Source organism: Polistes dominula, unplaced genomic scaffold (genome assembly GCF_049000335.1).
Source record: "Polistes dominula isolate Pdom_NZ unplaced genomic scaffold, Pdom_raw_medaka contig_168, whole genome shotgun sequence".
NCBI classification, from domain to species: domain Eukaryota; kingdom Metazoa; phylum Arthropoda; class Insecta; order Hymenoptera; family Vespidae; genus Polistes; species Polistes dominula.
This window is the reverse complement of record NW_028301024.1, coordinates 1,564,859-1,583,678: the sequence shown is the minus strand read 5'-3', so window position 1 is coordinate 1,583,678 and position 18,820 is coordinate 1,564,859. Positions and strand designations below refer to the sequence as shown.

The window sequence follows — 18,820 nt, the reverse complement described above, 5'->3', positions numbered from 1 at the left end:
CGTGCGAATGATTCAAACATTGAAATAATTATAAAATAATGAATTGCATCAAATACAGAAAAAAAGAACTATATTTAATGATAATTAAAAATTTATATTAAAATAGAATAGGTTACACGAAAAAATTATTATAAATTCAATAAGAAAGATTTAATTAAGTTTGATTTGATAAAAGGCATTACAGTATTTTGAAATTTCAAAACAATTTGTAGGAATTTATACAATTTTGATAAATATAATTATCTACTATATATATTATATTAATAATAATAATAATAAGACAAATATATAAAACAATTAGAAAATAGATTTATTTTAACATATTTTTATTTCTCAATGTGGTACATGGTCATAGTTTTACTCGAACTGAGATTTGTTTGCTTAAAATTTTGGTCTTGACGGTCTTGCGTAGTTTTTGTTGAACTTTTGCAGTAATTAAGAATACACTGTCAAACCATGATTATTCATCACAAACAATAAGTCTGTAAACAAACGATAAGTTATAGGTTAGGTTTGTACATTTATACTTGTAATTATTAAATGAGTAAATTAAACTTACACTTATAGAAAACTATTAAGTGTTCTCGATAATTTTACAGTTTCTATTTTCACTTTATATATGCACTTTGTTATCAACAAAACAATTAAATATAAATATCACAATAAAATATATAAGTAAATTGTAATTTATTATCGTAAATTGCACTTTTTACAAGACTAGAAATTTCTCTAGCATAAGTAGAGTTAAAAAACAATAAATAATAGATTTAATAAGAATAATAAGTTCATTAATAATTTATGATAGTTTAGAGTATTTACGAAGTTTTTTTGTTTTTAATTTCCGATCGTTTAAAGTACGATTAATTAAATTTACTAAGAAATTTCCACGCATGACGATAAAATTATTTAAAATTGTAGCCATAAGTTCTTTGACATGTTTATCACAGCCTAACATTGGTAAAAATTTTGCCTTTGAAATTTTTTCCAAAATCTGGTTCATTTTATTTATTTTAATTGTCTTAATACCTACGAATTCATTAATATTTTCACTGGATGAGTTTTCGTGATTCACAATACCATTTTCAATAATTGCATCAATGTCATTAAGCCAATTTTTTTTAACGAATTCGATGCAATCAGAGATTCCTTTGTTTGCATTAATGACTGAAGAAGCTCACCAGCCGTGACATTAGACCCTTTTGAAGGGGTGACTAGCGAATATGAACAGAGTAATCAGAAAACCTGTCCAAATAGAATGGTGTCTGGATGATTATTACAGCGACAAACACTTCTCATGATACCAAAAAATTTCTGAAAACGATAAACGTAAAAATTTTAAAATAGTAAAAGAACAATAAATTATACAAGATAAGAACGATAATACATACTTCCAGTTGATCTTGATTAAGGTGAGACGTCATTAAATATTCGTAGTTGCATTCTTTGTGTATTGTTTTTTTGGTATTAATTGCTGGTTTAATCCACTACTTCATAATTTTACCAGATCAGGGTGCTTTTGAAAAAAGAAAATTATTACGTGAATTGCAATAGATTGAAGATAGATAAACGTAGAAAGATAAAAGAAATGTAGGATTTTTTAAAGATAGAATTCTGCAAAAAAAAAATTAAATTTTTTACTTTTAGTTTGATTAACTTATTTGCATCATTGCATTTTTTTATATTAGTAATTAATAACTATCAATTAAGGTTATATTACCTGTGGTACAGTGAATAAAAACGTGTTTCTCCGATTTAATTTAGCATTCTTATTACGATCCTTGACTTGTCCACTTATACACCCATGAACAATACATTTCTTTACCATTTTGAAATAAATATTACTTTTTATAAATTAAAAAAACATTAATGCAATTGCTAATAATGCAGTATTGTCAACAATTGTCAATGAAAAATATGACGTCATAAACCTGACTTCAGCGAACATAACGAAACCTAGCGGCGTAATTCCGAAAATAATCTTTCCTTTTCTTTCCATTCGTATTTGCTAGTTATTTTCCTATGTCGATCGCTCTCCTGTTATCTGGCTCCATGGTACAAACATAGTGACAGAAATAATTTTTAAAAATATTCGAAATCATTAAAAATTGAATGTAAATTTATCTATATATTAATAGAATATATATAAAATTATATTTCGTAGTTTAAAATTAATATTTGCACGCATTACAATAAAATTGAAAGATGACAGAAGAAGGAAAAAAAATTTCTTTTGGTTTTGCCAAAACTGTTAAGAAGCCTGTATTAAAAAATAAACTTCCTCAGGAACAAAAGAAAATTGATTATATCGAATGTGTAGATAATAAAAGTATTAAAATTATTGGGTAAGTGATAATATTTTTTTTTGTAATAAAATTTAAACAAAAGTTATTTTTTCTAACCTCATTATTAGAAAAGTTATGAGAAGTAATTTTATGAAGTTGTTGTATGTATAAAAAGTAATTGTTTAAAATGTGATTTTTTATTTTATAGAGAAGAAGAAAAAAAGATGAACCCCTGGTCATTCCATTGTTGGGTTCAAAAATGTGGCACGATAGAATTATCAATAAAATAGATGCAGACATATTTGAACCCAAAGTAGTGCCAAACGAAGAAGTAAAAGTACTAATTGATATTAAAAAAGAGACGAGTAGTGAAATAGCTAATGGAAATGCTGCACCAATTCATACCGACATTCCTAATGTGGTTATTAAAACTGAGCCAGTGAATACGACGTCTATAGAAACTACTACCAGTAATTTGGAAGAACAAGCAGCTAAAGAAATTATAGAAGATTTAAAATCTACAGGAACTAAACAAGCATCTAAAGTTTTAACTTTGCCTGTAATGGAGGAAGAAAAAGCTTTGAGGGGACAAGAAGAAGTAAGTTAAATCATATCGATTAAAATTTTACTATTTATAAAATTCTCTCTAAATTATATTCATATTATTAATAGTCTACCTTAGAAGATTATGAACGAATTCCAATAGAGGCGTTTGGTTTAGCTGTACTACGTGGAATGGGATGGAAACCGGGACAAGGAATTGGTAAAAATGAAAAGTAAGAATCTGTTCTAATGTACAAATACTATAGGTAAAAATAAATTTTATTATACATCCGTTTAATTTTTTTTTATTTTATATTTTACAGATTAGTAACGACTGTTATACCTGAATTACGTCCAAAAGGAATGGGTCTTGGAGCGGACAAAATAACAATACAAAAAAAAGTAACTAAATCTAAAGACAAAAAAGAAAAAGAAATACAAATTGAGAAAGGTACCTATGTGAAGATCACAAGTGGTAAATATGTTAATGCTTATGGTCAAATAGAAGGGTTAGACGACGATGCTGGAAGAGTAATTATCAAAATGGCTTTGGGAGGAGACACAATTTCTGTAAATGAATTTATAGTTCAACCTGTGACGAAAGATGAATATACTGAGAAAGCTAAGGTTTTAAGTTAGTATACAAGTTACATTCTTTATTAAGGGATCTTTAAAAAGTCAATCTAATACTCCACAAAATATAATTTACATATAACGTAGATTAGATAAATATATATGTTAAAAATAATTGACAATGTTTTTTTACAAAAAGTTAATATTAAAATGCTTTTTAAAGATCTCTGTTGTTATTGCATTACTTTGATAGGTGTTGAAAGTTTAGTTTTTAGTATTTTATGACACTGATTTCAGATGCAGCGAAGTATAAAGAATATAAAAGCAAAGAAAGTCCCCAATTAGAAAAACGTTCGTCTTTGGAACCTAATAAAGGTAATCAAGATAACGAAAAGGAGCAATCTAAAAAGGAAGAAAGAAGTGATACTGAAAGACACAGTGGTAAAAAAAGAAAGAAAAATTATGATTATAAAGCAAAATCAAAAAAACACAAAAGACACTCGTCGGTCAGTGATAGTAGTGTCGAAAGAAAAAGCCGAAAGAGAAGAAGTTCTAGCAGTAGCAGTGGTAGTAGCAGGCATAGAACAAAAAAATATAAGATAACTAAAAAAACTAAAAAGCATGATAATTCACCGGAACAATCGAATAAAAAGCGAAAGAAGAAGGATAAGGAACGTGAAACAACTAAAGACAAAGATAGAAACAATAGCGAAACTTTAGATAAAAAGAAACATAAACAAAAGAGGACACGATCTAGATCACCTAAGAGAAAATCCAGATCAAGATCAACTAGAAGATGATGATATACATTTGTTAAATTCACTTTTATTTAACTGCCAAATTTTGTACTATTTTGTTTATGTACAGTGGAATTTGGGATTGCAAGTAACTTGGCTTACAAGTAAAACAAAAGCCAATTACAAATTTTTCATTTCATTAACGAACAATGTCTCAAAATACAAGCAATACGAATAAAGCATATTCGTGGTAAATAAAGTGTGGATTAACTTGTTTAATATTTTCTTAGTATTTTGTATTTTATATAATTTTTATATGAATAAAAAACTATGGAGCTAATTATCTAATTTCCCATTATGTATTTATTATGATAGTATTTGCTTTGATATACGAATGCTTTTGATTATGAAATTTCTAGAATGATTATGCTGGCAAACCGAGGTTCCACAGTATCATTTTGTCTCTTAATAAAATTTATTTTTGCATACATTTTTAAATCCATTTTTAAATTATAATATCTAAAATTTATAAAAATCATTTTTTCAATGGCCTTACCTAGTTGAAAAAACTCATTTCCATATAATCACAAAAGTTAAACAACTATGGGCACACTTAGGGCAATTACCTATTCGAGTACTAACTGTATAACGCACTGTTTTTAACCCATAACGCTCCAAGTGTGCCTCCCAGGAACCATCAATGATCAGCGTTCTACTCCAAGTGTGCCTCCCAGGCATCACCGGTGATGATTATAAGAATACGTTGGAGTTGCCAGTAGATAACTACAATTAAATGTCGAAGTATTAAAGGTTAAGGAACCTCTTACCTGTAAAATGCACAGAGTAATAAGGAAAAAATCTATATAAATATTAATTATCTTATTCATTATATATAAAACTTGTATGATGATATCTTGAACATATACATGGTTTACATTTTTTGATTAGATTAATTTTACGTTATTCTGTACTTATTTTTTCTTTAAGTGTATCTGCACTTGAATATGTAGATGGTACATTTATGCCATAACCTAATTATCATGCTACATACGAAGATACTCAAGCAAAGTATTAGGACCATGTCAAGTACGTAAAACAACCAAATATAATAAAATATAATCAATATTATAAGAGATAATACTTTACTGCCCTTAATATATTTAACTAATTAATAAATAAAAATTTAATATTTGATTTTATAATCATAGCACTCCGTTTAGCATTAGTGCAACTTGCTGTGGGCGATGACAAAACGAAAAATTTAACACGAGCTGTTGATTATATTGAACAAGCTAAAAAAGATCGTGCGAACATCGTCGTATTACCAGAGTGTTTTAATTCTCCTTATGGAACATGTGTGTAAATAATATTAATTATATTTTTTTCTTCCCTCCGGGCGAAAAGCGTCAACTTTTCTCTCGCTGTTCAAAACGAAGTTACCGCTTTCCGCCTACGTCGAGCAGAAAAAATGTATACTCACCATGGGCAGTAAATAAGAAAGCCTCAGAGCACATGTTTGTTGATGATTGATTACATGTACTCTGAGACATTTCTTACTTTACCTCCCTAGGTGACTAATATACTATTATATTCTACTTACAATATATAGTAAACAGTGTGTAATGTGTAGCAGTAATCTTCACTTTAAACATTAACTAAATATACAGTAAATATTAATTTGAAAACAAAAGACTAGAACCGTATTCCATATAAGTGAAAGTTCATTAGCTTCCAAAATTCAAATCCTACAATTAATTGCCGTTTTTTAAAAATGATTTAATTTGCGTGCATATTTGATTTATTTAAAAAGATCATTTTTATTTGACATACTTGTAACCCGTAAATGTCATATATTTTAAATATAAATATGTAAATATATTTCCTAATATAAATTTGTTTACATGCAAATTTAGCTCATTTCCCAAAATACGCAGAAGAAATTCCAAAAGGCCAGACGAGCATTGTGTTGTCTGATGCGGCGAAAAAAAAATAATATTTACGTAATTGGCGGTACAATTCCAGAAAGAGATGGCGATAAATTGTATAATACTTGTACGATTTGGGGACCTGATGGAAAAATGATAACTAAATACAGAAAGGTGGTAATCATTTATTATTTCTAAATCGATGGTTTATATAAAACAAAACAAAAAATATACTTTAAACCTTATATAAAAGATATTTTTTATTTTCTAATATTTATAAAAATACATCCACAAAAATATTCATGACAGAGATAAAAGTTTTCATTTTAAAAAATACGAGTCGTTGAAATTTTACTTTTAAAAATTGTCCTCTCCCAACTTCTCAACATAAATTTCTTTATCGACAGATGCATCTCTTCGATATCGATATCAAAGGGAAAATTACGTTTCGCGAAAGCGACTCATTAACTTCTGGAAATTCTCTGACCACTTTCGAAATAATGGGGTGTAAAATTGGGATTGGCATTTGCTACGATATTCGTTTTGAAGAATTGGCTAGACTTTATAGAAATCAAGGTATATTTAAATCAAATCTAATTTCTTTCAATTCATAAATTTACCGATTGTAAATCCACTTTGTTAGGTAATCAATTAATCTTGTTTTTACAGGATCATAATTTTATAATTCATTTTTCTTTTTTATTTTAAATTAAAAAAACTTTGTTTTTAATCATTATGGTAATTTCTTCTCATCAATAGGTTGTAAAATGTAAATATATTAAGCAAAATTTCATTAAAATATACCATGGGTATAGGCCGGGAAATATCTTTTTTATAGAATCAACATTTTTGCTATCTTTTTTTTATATTATTCTTTTTGTATTTTTATTAGTAATTTTTTGTTTGTTGTTCTTCATCAATAGGTTGCCAAATGTTAATATATCCAGGTGCATTCAATTTAACAACTGGTCCACTGCATTGGTCGCTTCTGCAGCGTTCTAGAGCAAATGACAATCAATTATACGTCGCCTGCGTATCACCAGCTCGTGGTTCTCTTCCTGGTTATATAGCATGGGGACACACACAGCTAACTAATCCTTGGGGTGAAATACTTCATGAATTAGATTCTACGGAAGACATGATCGTCTCTGATATAGGTAATAGAGAAGCTACTTATCATTAAAGTAACTTCCACTTGAATGCCATTACGAATTCCTCACCTCTCATTTACATATGTAGTTAAATAGAATCTTAATTATTCCTAATTGTATTAAACTCACTAAACTAATAACAATATTGCAATAATAAGAAATTTATTATTTTACAGATCTCAAAGTGGTTGATGAGGTAAGAGCTCAAATTCCAATTTTCTCCCAACGACGTACGGATTTGTATAACACAATTTGGAACAAGTAATTATATTTTTTCAATAAATAAAATCGTCTTTTTTAATATTCAAGTTATCAATATAAACTGTTGTAAATAAGATATGGTTGACATCCATAAATAATATATATTTTGTATGGAGGTTTTGGGCAAATATAAACAGCAATTTTTTCATGAAATTAAAATACTCGTATTAATTTTAATTTCTCTTATATTATATTAAACTAGTAAATAAAATTGGGATTACGTTGATCTTTCGTATATACCCCAGTGAACACACCAACGTAACAGTGATATCTGTTTAAAGTTTGTTCTAGAATTAAAATATAAAAAAAAGATTTAAAGAGACGCGGATTGAGTAGTCGGAGAACAGTCAGCTGTTAATCAATGAGATTTAAATCAATAAGTTTTCGGTTGCTAAGATGTTAGTTGCTAATCAATAAAACGTTAGTTGTTTATGAATGAATTGAGATATTAAGGAGAAAAAGATCGAAATCAGTTGTTTAGTTGTATCAGATGAAAAACCATTGTTTTCGATATCGGTTGTGAAAAAGTTTTACTCTCCATTAAATAAGAAAAATTGTGTTACTTTTTTTTGTGTTTTACTTGTTACCTTTTAAATTACATTTCGTTGATATTTATTCGCTTTATTTTAAAGAACGTTATCGTACAAATTTAAGAAGTTTCTAAGACGAAGATTTTAAAAGTCCGCCAGCTTCATGCAGCGCTGTCAATTTGTCATCTTCCAAGACGCGTCCTGTGAGATCTGCTTCTTCGGACATCATCTTAGCTGTGATTCTTGCATCTGAGGACATCATCTTAGCTGTGATTCTTGCATCTGAGGACATCATCTTAGCTGTGATTCTTGCATCTGAGGACATCATCTTAGCTGTGATTCTTGCATCTGAGGACATCATTTTAGCTGTGATTCTTGCACCTGAGGAAGTCATCTTGACTGCGATTCTTGCTTCTGAGGAAATCATCTTGAATATAATATCTGAGTCTGAGAAAATCATCTTTGTTGTGTCATGTGAGTCTGATCCATAGAATTTAAACTACTGGTGACTTCTAGACCAGAAAATCATCGTATTCAGGGGTAGTAAACACGCCAGCTTGTAGGTTGCCTTACGAGTAACCTTGTGGTACACTCCTTAGAAAATCATCGTACCCAAGGTTTGGTAACTCCCGCACCTTGTAAGGTCACACCTGCAAGTTCCCTTGAATACATTCTAGAAGTCTTCTTTTCTGAGTATGTTACACAAAATCATCGTGTTCAAGGTTCGGTCTGAGTTCGCACCTTGCTAGGCTGACTACAAGTTCCCTTGCGGGAATCGGCCGGTCAAAAGTACTTGTAGAGGTTTTAACAGTGGCGACACGAACATGGCCATCTTTCCCTGGATGAACTTAAGAACACGTCCTAACGGCCATTTAGTAGGAGGATACCTTTCATCAATAATTAGAACTAAGGCTCCTTGTTGGAGTTCAGGAAGCGTCTGGTTCCATTTATAAGTACGTTGATAATATTGTAGGTACTTTTTTGTCCATTTTGACCAGAATTCGGAGGTCATTTTTTGTAGAAATTGCCATCGAGAAAGCCGAGGTGTTTTAATATCTTCCAAGGAAGGTTCAGGTACAATATTTATTTAGTTAGGGGGCATAGTGGCCTCGAGTTTAACGTAGCTTCAACTTGGGTGAGAAAGGTACTCATTTCTTCATACGTGAGACGATGATCACCGATTACTCGTCGAAGATGGTGTTTAACAGATTTTACTCCAGATTCCCATTTTCCCCCAAAATGAGGAGCAGACGGGGGGTTAAATATCCATTGAGTACCATCGTTAGCTAAAAGTGTAGCTAATTTACCAAGTTGTTTTGAGGTCGTAGAAAAAAGGGCTTGAAGTTATGCGTCAGCTCCTTTGAAATTGGTTCCACAGTCACTTCTAAGGGTTGCACAAATTCCGCGTCTGGATGTGAATCGCTTATATGCTGCTATGAAGGCGTCAGTTGTATAATCAGTTACAACTTCTAAATGAATGGCTGAAGTCGATTCACAAACGAAGAGAACAATATATGCTTTATATTCACGAGCTGTGCGTCCTCGCCATGTTTTGAGGTGAATTGGTCCTGCATAATCTACTCCAGAATGCAAAAAAGGTCGAGACGGCGTGACTCGATGAACCGGTAATTGACCCATAAGCTGTTGGCTCTTGATTTGTCGAAATCTTGCACATTTTACACATTTCCAAATTAAAGATTTGATTGAAGCTCTGCCTCCGATGATCCAAAATTCATTCATGATGTAAGATAAAGTTTTTTGAATTCCTCCATGAAGAGTTTTTTGATGAGCATATCTTATAACCATCTTAGTCAATGGTGAATCTCTAGGAAGAATGACCGGGTGCTTGGAATTAAAAGACAAACTAGATGATTCAAGTCTACCTCCTACACGGAGGAGACCTTGAGAGTCAAGAAATGGTGTTAAACGAACTAAAGGATTGGAATTTGATAGATGTTCCCCTCTTGATAATTGTCTAATTTCTTGACTGAAGGCTGCTTGTTGAGTTAGATGGACCCAGTGAAATTTAGCATCGTTCAACTCTTGGACAGTAATTGGTTCATTTGTAATATTTCCCTTTTTGTTTTGCAGTCTTAGGAGAAATCTTTTGCAAAGTGAAGTAATGCGAAGAAGTCGCATAAAATCGTGATACTTTAGAATCAAATTTCCGAATGATTCAGACATGTTTATAGTTGTAGTGTTCACTTTAATTGGATGTTCTTCTAGTTCGTCGTTCACTTCTAGGTTTGTTGAAGTAGTGGGCCATGTAGAAGAAGGTTGTTGGAGCCATTCTGGACCAACCCACCAGATATGATGTTTAGCTAGTTGGGTTGGGGTAAGTCCTCGTGTACCACAATCTGCAGGATTATCTTTTCCTGGTACATAATGCCATTTAGCTGTAGGGAGCGTTTCTTGAATTAAACAAACTCTATTATGAATAAATTCTTTCCACCGAGATGGATGAGCATTTATCCAAATATGTGTGATTGCTGAGTCTGTCCAAAGATGAACTGAAAGTTTATTTACTTCGAACTTTTGAAGGACATGATGAACTAATTTTGTAAGCATTACAGCGGCTGATAATTCTAATCGAGGAATCGTTAATCGTTTGATGGGAGCAACTTTAGTCTTTGAGCACAATAACATAGTATGAATTCTGTCATTTGAGTCTTTTGAGGTTACATAGATTACAGTGGCAAGAGCTTGCTGAGACGCATCACAGAACCCATGAATTTCACAGGGATTACTGTGGGACGTTTTTTAGCCAGCGAGGAATTGACATCAAGCTCATCTCTTGAAAACTTTGAATCAAATTTTTCCACTGAATTGAAAGTTCTGTAGGCAATGGGTCATCCCAGTCAAGCTGATTAGTCCAAAGTTGTTGAATGAAGATTTTTGCATTGATTATCACTGGTGATAGTAGTCCAAGTGGGTCAAAGAATTTAGCAATAGTTGAAAGAATAGTACGTTTAGTAATTTTCGAATAGATGGGAACATTCCATGTAAACTGGAATTCATCAGTGATTGGACTCCAATTCATGCCCAGTGCATGTACAACAGTATTTTTGTCGATGGTTACTGACGAAGCAAGAAGTTGATCAGAAGAAGATATTGATTGAAGAATTGAGGGATGATTGCTTATCCATTTTTTAAGAGGAAAACCGCCCGCCATGCAGAGTTGATTAACTTGTTTTACTGTTTCCTGTGCTTCTTGGATGGAGTCTGCACCACCAAAAATATCATCAACGTATCGTCCTTCAGTTAGAGCAGATATAGCTAGAGGATACTTTGATCCTTCGTCTTCAATTAGTTGTTGCACTGCTCGTAGTGCCAGAAAAGGAGCGCAAGCCATTCCATAGGTAACAGTTGTTAGTTGATATGTGATAAATTCACCGTTCTCATTCTTCCAAAGAATTCTTTGGAAATCCCAGTCATCAGGATGTACCTTGATCTGACGGTACATTTTCTCAATATCCGATATGAAAACATATTCAAAATAACGGAACCGTAAGAGTACATCTATTATTTCAGTCTGCAATTTAGGTCCAGTGTGAAGAATGTCGTTCAATGATAATCCGCTTGAAGTTTTGCAGGATGCATTGAAAACAACTCGTAGTTTGGTAGTTAAACTTTGATCTCGTATTACCCCATGGTGAGGTAAGTAATAGCAGTGCTTAGGTTCAGTAGAGGAATCAGTTACTATACTCATATGTTGTAAATTTTGATATTCTTCCATAAATTCATAGTAAGCAGCTCGCAATGACGAATCTTTTGAAAGTCGCTTAGATATGGTCAATAACATTCGATAAGCTGCGCTTTTTGATTCTCCAAGGGATTGAACTGGTTTTCTTAATGGCAATCTAACGATGTAACGGCCAGTATTATCTCGAGAATGTGTTGCTTTAAAATGATCTTCACACTCTTGGTCATTTGGTGTCAAAGAAGAGGTATTATTAACTGGAATTTCATCCAGTTGCCAGAATCTCTTTATGAGCTGGTAGAGTTCTTCATTAACAGACGTGTGAAAACACTGTTTTGAAGAGGTTGGAAGATTACCAGTGGGCCCGAAAAGAATCCATCCGAAAATAGTTGATTGAGCTGTAGGAGTTATACTTGGGCCTTTTCGTAGCCCTTCTAGGCATATTTGACCATAATAATCTGCTCCGATGATGTCAATTTTTCCCGGTTGATTATAGTTAGGATCTGCTAGTTGTAGCCTTTGAATATGACTCCAGTTAGATTTTGAAATGGGTTGAATCCACGCTGTTAGTTTGGGAAAAATGTGAGCTTGTAAAATGACCTGTTGAGAAAAATCAAAGTGTGGTCGTAGAATAACTGTGACGAGACCCTGAGTTCTTCTAGCCTTCACTGCGCCGATCCCATGTAATTCAAATGTTGTTGGATTCTTTTTCAGATGAAGCTGCTGAACTAGTTTCTTAGATATAAAGGATACTTGTGATCCTGGATCTATTAATGCTCTTGCTTGGACTTGAAAACCTTGCTCGGAAATAACTTTGACTTGAGCGGTGGCTAACAGGGTCTGATTAGCTGTTAAAGTCGAATGTGATGCAAGATTGGTTTGAGCACTTAGTGTTGAAGATGCTTCCGTCGGACCAGGTCTGTGGATTGCTGTATGATGCTTTCTCCCGCACTTCAAGCACTTTTTCGTTGACACACATTTATTAACCATATGGTTTCCTAAGCAATTGTAGCATAATTTCTTTCGTTTGATGATTGCCAATTTTTTCTCAATTGGTTGATTGACAAACGCTGGGCAATTAAGTATATGGTGATCTCCGGTGCAATTTGAACATTTCTTGAAATTATTCTGATCTCCAGATGCATAATGAACCATAGTTACTCGTGGATTATGTTGAGAACCAGGATTTCTCGATTTTTCAACTGCTTGGAGAGTTAACAAACGACTCATAAGAAATTCCATAAAGTGTTTCCATGACGGAGGGTCTTTAGTTGAGCCCAAATGCAGTTCCCAAGCTTTCACCGATTCTTGATCCAAACGTTGAACTGCAATGAAGACCAAGAAATCATCCCAAGTTTCCACTGGTCGTCCGAGTGTCTTCAAAGTTCGATAGATCTGTGTAATTGTTGAATACAAACTTTCCATCTCCGCAGCAGATTCTTTTGTCATTTTTTTTATCGTAAATAATGATTGCAATGCGGAGTTTACTAATAACCGCTTATTCTCGTAGAATGAAACTAGCGCATCCCATGACTTTTGAAAATTGTCAGTTGTTAACACCGTATTTTTTAAGAAATTAGCTGCTGGACTAGTAAGGCTTTGCTTGAGATAATGAAGTTTCCATATAACAGACAGGGAACTATTATTGATGACCATAGAATTAAACATGTCTTTGAATTGCAGCCATTCCGATGGAACGCCATTAAATTTCGGTAAATCCAGACTTGGAAGACGAGGCCCATAATGATGAACAGGAAATTCTAGATGACTGGTTACTGATGAACTACTCTCGGCTTGCTTTCGTTGATCATACAAAATATTCATCCTTTCCAACGCTTCTAAATAAGTATCGTAGGTGGCACGGTAAAGGTCTTCCTTGAAATATGAAAGTTTTAATACTTCTTCCTTTTTATCTTCACTTAATCGCCTTATTGCAATTTTTATAGCATCATGAGTAACAGAAAATTTGCTCCAAGTGTCTTGCAATGCCGTTTTTCGAGCTTCCACTCGTTGAAGAGAAATATTTTCTTCTCCGACACGAGTTAAGTTGGTGATGGCATCGTTGATAATTTTGATGAGCTCCATCTGCTCTTCAACATGGTTCTTCACATGACTGACTCTCATCTTGATATTGTTTCAATAACCACGCTCTGCTACCAAAAAATGTTAATTAGTCAAGTATGAAGAATGAATTTCCAATAAAGATTTTAATGAGTAAATTGAATGACGCTACTGCGCTTATTAATACAGTCTTAAGAATTTTAATTATGAGCATTTTAATCTTATCGACAAGATATTTCCAATGTAGTACGTTTGGGATCAGGTAAAATTTCTGCTCACTCAGTGGATAAACGTTAGGCTAAAAACAGAAATGTAGTTATTTGTTGAAACTTAGGAGGAAAAAGACTTCTAGAATGTATTCAAGGGAGCTTGCAGGCATATCCTACAAGCTGGCGGGTTGACTACCCTTGAATACAATGATTTTCTAGTCTAGAAGCCACTTATAGGTGATGTAACAAAGAAAACTTGTAGAATGTATTCAAGGGAACTTGCAGGCATGATCTACAAGCTGGCGGGTTTACTACCCTTGGGTATGATGATTTTCTAAGGAGTGTACCGCAAGGGAACTTGTAGTCAGCCTAGCAAGGTGCGAACTCAGACCGAACCTTGAACACGATGATTTTGTGTAACATACTCAGAAAAGAAGACTTCTAGAATGTATTCAAGGGAACTTGCAGGTGTGACCTTACAAGGTGCGGGAGTTACCAAACCTTGGGTACGATGATTTTCTAAGGAGTGTACCACAAGGTTACTCGTAAGGCAACCTACAAGCTGGCGGGTTTACTACCCCTGAATACGATGATTTTCTGGTCTAGAAGTCACCAGTAGTTTAAATTCTATGGATCAGACTCACATGACACAACAAAGATGATTTTCTCAGACTCAGATATTATATTCAAGATGATTTCCTCAGAAGCAAGAATCGCAGTCAAGATGACTTCCTCAGGTGCAAGAATCACAGCTAAAATGATGTCCTCAGATGCAAGAATCACAGCTAAGATGATGTCCTCAGATGCAAGAATCACAGCTAAGATGATGTCCTCAGATGCAAGAATCACAGCTAAGATGATGTCCTCAGATGCAAGAATCACAGCTAAGATGATGTCCTCAGATGCAAGAATCACAGCTAAGATGATGTCCGAAGAAGCAGATCTCACAGGACGCGTCTTGGAAGATGACAAATTGACAGCGCTGCATGAAGCTGGCGGACTTTTAAAATCTTCGTCTTAGAAACTTCTTAAATTTGTACGATAACGTTCTTTAAAATAAAGCGAATAAATATCAACGAAATGTAATTTAAAAGGTAACAAGTAAAACACAAAAAAAAGTAACACAATTTTTCTTATTTAATGGAGAGTAAAACTTTTTCACAACCGATATCGAAAACAATGGTTTTTCATCTGATACAACTAAACAACTGATTTCGATCTTTTTCTCCTTAATATCTCAATTCATTCATAAACAACTAACGTTTTATTGATTAGCAACTAACATCTTAGCAACCGAAAACTTATTGATTTAAATCTCATTGATTAACAGCTGACTGTTCTCCGACTACTCAATCCGCGTCTCTTTAAATCTTTTTTTTATATTTTAATTCTAGAACAAACTTTAAACAATATCACACCTAGAGAACATGTAACATAACAAATGTAATGTAAAGTTTACATTCTTGCGATACAAATTGTTATGTAAATGGGATATCAAATTTGTAACGTAAATATGATATTAAAATGACATACATGTTACTTAGCGAGTGACATCACATTAGTAACCTTAGAGTGATGTTATATTTATATAACATTGTTACGTTAGCTTTACATGCTAGAGATGACGTCACTATTACATACCAAAGTTAACTTATAAATAACATAACCGATGTGACTCGGTTTGGGTCAAGAAATACCGACAGGCGATGGTGGCGGTACAGCGGCGGGGGGCACTTCGCATTGCGTGCGCTTACCGCACTGTCTCCGCGGCAGCGGTGTTCGTGATAGCTGGCGTCATTCCCGTAGACCTAGATTCCCGTAGAGCTAGATACGGCACTCCCATGCCTAAAGAAGCAAAAGACCCCGGGACCGGACGGAGTTCCTTCGGAGGTGCTGCAGATAGTTGGGGAGAAACATGGACGAGTACTGCTGGACATGTATAACGCATGCCTCAAAGCTAGCTACTTCGACCCCCGTTGGAAGGAGGCAAGGCTTGTGCTGATCAGCAAAGGGAAGAGCCAGCTGGATTCGCCGTCGGCATACAGACCTCTCTGTATGCTCGATACTGCTGGAAAGCTTTTGGAGACACTGCTGAGATCCCGACTGTAGGCTGCTGTAGAAGCGGCTGGTGGCTTAGCACGAAGACAGTATGGCTTTAGGAGAGGACGATCAACCATCGACGCGGTCTGAGAGGTCATCGATGTGGCGAAGAGCAATGAATAGGGAAACCACTTCTCACGCCCTATATGCCTGATGGCCACTATTGACGTTAAGAACGCGTTTAATTCGGTGAAATGGCAGAACATCATGCATGCACTAGAGCATGACTTCCGAGCTCCGAAGTACCTTTTGGCAATCCTGGGGAACTATCTCCACAACCGCTACCTGCTATACAAGAATGAAGAGGGACAAGTTCGACGAGAACTCACAGCAGGCGTTGCCCAGGGCTCAGTGCTTGGCCCGGAACTCTGGAATCTCTCGTACAACGGGATTTTCCATCAAGTGGTAATGCCAGAAGGTACCTTTTTGAATGGATACGCGGATGACATAGACGCCATCGTCACCGCAAGAACGATGCAACTCGCGGAAGCTAAGCTGAATCGAGTGCTAACGCGAGTAGAAAGGTGGATGAACCAACGCGGCCTTGAAATAGCAGCAACGAAGACAGAAGTGGGAATATTAACAAAGAAACATCTCCCCAAAGAAGTGCCGTTGACTGACGGGGGCACGCAGCTAACGACCAAACCAGTAGTGAAGTACCTTGATATTCACCTGGACACCAAGCTGAACTACGGAGAGTACCTCAGGATAAAAGCAGAAAAGGCGGCAACAGTTACGACGCATCTCAGCTGAATCATGGCAAATGTAAGAGGACCTCGTCCATCAGTAAGGTGGCTACTGATGCGAATGGCGGAAAGTATCATCCTCTATGGAGCGGAGATTTGGGCGGATGCAATGCGATTTGAGTGCTACCGGAAACGCATTAACGCCGTACAAAGAAGAGGCGCGCTCAAGGTAGCGAGTGCATACCGAACGGTACCAAAGACCGTAGTCCTCGTGGTGGCAGGGACCATACCCTTTCATCTACAGGTCAAGGAGAGAAGATCTATATACCTCAACAGAACAGCATTCGGTGAGGCGGAGGCCCGAGCACAAGCAAGGGAAAACACACTGGCAGCCTGGCAGGCCAGATGGTCGAGCGGAGATACTGTAAAATGGACGAAGAGACTGATACCTCGGATCTCTTCCTGGGTAAATAGAAAACTCGGTGACGTCAACTACTACCTGACCCAGTTTCTGACGGGCCACGGTCTGTTCGGCGCTTACCTCCACAAGATGAGGAAACGCACGGAGCCAAAATGCCTTTGTGGTGCGGAAAACGACGATGCCCTGCACTCATTTTTCGAATGCACGATATGGACAGAAGAAAGAAGAAGGCTGGAAGAGCAGATAGGATCCATTACGCCTGACAACACTGTGATGCACATGTTGGAGAGCGAGGAAAAGTGGACGAATGTTGCCACCTTTGTGGAGGCAGTGCTTAAAAAAAAGAAGAAGAGAGAAAAGGAAGGGCGACCGAACCTCGGCCAAGAAAAAATGCGTGGGCCTTTCACACCTGAACCTCCGAAGTGGGGGACGTAGGGTGCGATGTCCACATAGGCATATAGAGAATGTCAAGATAGACGCTAACCTACGCTACCTTACGCTAACCCTAAACAAAGCGCGAGTAACGAACTTCCTGAACTTCCCAACGGGGAGATGTAGGGAGACGCTAAATGCAAGGTCGGCGCCCGAAAAAGGGCGAAGAAATAAAGGGACTACCTGGAAGCATACTTAAGTGAAAAGTGCCCGGGTGGTTGCCTCTGCAGGCTCAGATGGGTCACTCTGGGGTTGGCCCAACCTCTGACATCCAATAAAAAAAAAATTATTATTATTATTATTATTATTATTATAAATATTTATTATTATTATTATAAATATTTATTATTATTATTATAAAATAATAATTATTATTATTATTTGTTTAAAGAAATTTCCTAGATATGTATTTACATTAAAATAGTTAATTATTACTTTTTCTGTTCTTTTTTTCCATAACCGTAAACGTTAGACTTTAAAATTGTAAGCTTAGAGAAATTGGTCGATTAATATTGAATACAATGGCTTTTCGTTATTTTTTTTTCTTTTCGAAGAGAGAAAATACAAGAACTTTTCTTTTTCTTCGCAAAAAGCACGCCTTCTCATGAAATACAAATATGTTCGGCATTCATTATAAATTGAATTCTTCTCCACTAATAAATTCATACATTCATTCTCCTATATCTCTTAAGAATATTCTACAAAATAATATAACAATAATCGCGTAATGAATCTTTTTCAATAATTAACCTATTATTATTTTATAAAACGTAGAGTAATGTCGAAATAGCATATAGTATGTGTGTATGTATATGTATATATATATTTATTTATCGCGTGATTATGTTCATTTTTTAACCGACTTCAAAAAAGGAGGAGGTTCTTAATTTGACTGATTTTTTTTCTATGTTTGTTACTTCAGAACTTTCGACTGGGTTAACCGATTTTGATGATTTTTTTTTTTAATAATAAATTAATTTAAATAATGAATATTGCAAATATTTAAACAGTTCATTTACGAGAGATTTCATTACCCTCAATGTAACCTGTTGATGCACGGATATATTTACTTATAATTAACATTAATTTTTAATTAATCACGCTTTACTGTAACACACAACAATTTATTTTAAGATTATTAAATTAATGTATAAATATAAATATGCGTATTCGATCAATATTGTGTTCGTCGATACGGATACAAAAAAT

General features: G+C 34.5%; 4 protein-coding genes and 1 long non-coding RNA gene across 11 annotated transcripts; 2 read left to right on the top strand and 3 right to left on the bottom strand.

Moving 5' to 3' along the window:
• Positions 1-309: 309 nt before the first annotated feature.
• Positions 310-6,033, bottom strand: LOC107064779 (uncharacterized). Of its 5 annotated transcripts, none has more exons than XR_001475522.2 (6): positions 5,616-6,033; positions 4,692-4,962; positions 1,718-2,045; positions 1,389-1,513; positions 1,031-1,311; positions 310-482 (listed from the first exon to the last, which is right to left on the bottom strand). It is a non-coding gene; the product is annotated as an uncharacterized LOC107064779 (long non-coding RNA). The 5 variants fall into 5 exon arrangements; XR_016177148.1 differs by having other exon boundaries at positions 4,692-4,918; XR_001475524.2 differs by lacking the exon at positions 5,616-6,033 and having other exon boundaries at positions 1,389-1,611; positions 4,692-4,826.
• On the top strand, positions 2,491-4,627 carry LOC107064759 (uncharacterized). The gene is made up of 4 exons (XM_089174230.1): positions 2,491-2,880; positions 2,955-3,058; positions 3,149-3,459; positions 3,696-4,627. Exons 1-4 carry the CDS (start codon positions 2,542-2,544, stop codon positions 4,196-4,198), a joined length of 1,257 nt encoding a protein of 418 aa, XP_089030356.1. The 5' UTR covers positions 2,491-2,541; the 3' UTR covers positions 4,199-4,627.
• LOC107064773 (omega-amidase NIT2) lies at positions 5,084-7,631 on the top strand. 3 transcript variants are annotated; one of them, XM_089174256.1, is made up of 6 exons: positions 5,084-5,221; positions 5,356-5,490; positions 6,049-6,234; positions 6,468-6,636; positions 6,984-7,217; positions 7,388-7,631. In XM_089174256.1, the coding sequence occupies exons 2-6, from the start codon at positions 5,482-5,484 to the stop codon at positions 7,474-7,476; spliced, it is 687 nt and encodes a 228-aa protein (XP_089030382.1). In that variant the 5' UTR covers positions 5,084-5,221; positions 5,356-5,481; the 3' UTR covers positions 7,477-7,631. The 3 variants fall into 3 exon arrangements, with proteins under 3 accessions (XP_089030382.1, XP_015173290.2, XP_089030381.1); XM_015317804.2 differs by lacking the exon at positions 5,084-5,221 and having other exon boundaries at positions 5,350-5,490; XM_089174255.1 differs by lacking the exons at positions 5,084-5,221; positions 5,356-5,490; positions 6,049-6,234.
• A 1,715-nt stretch (positions 7,632-9,346) lies between these two features.
• On the bottom strand, positions 9,347-10,648 carry LOC107074303 (uncharacterized). Its single transcript, XM_015335665.2, has one exon. The coding sequence runs from the start codon at positions 10,646-10,648 to the stop codon at positions 9,347-9,349; it is 1,302 nt and encodes a 433-aa protein (XP_015191151.2).
• Positions 10,649-10,745: 97 nt separating this feature from the next.
• On the bottom strand, positions 10,746-13,826 carry LOC107074376 (uncharacterized). Its single transcript, XM_015335792.2, has one exon. It carries the CDS (start codon positions 13,824-13,826, stop codon positions 10,746-10,748), a length of 3,081 nt encoding a protein of 1,026 aa, XP_015191278.2.
• Between the last annotated feature and the right edge of the window lie 4,994 nt (positions 13,827-18,820).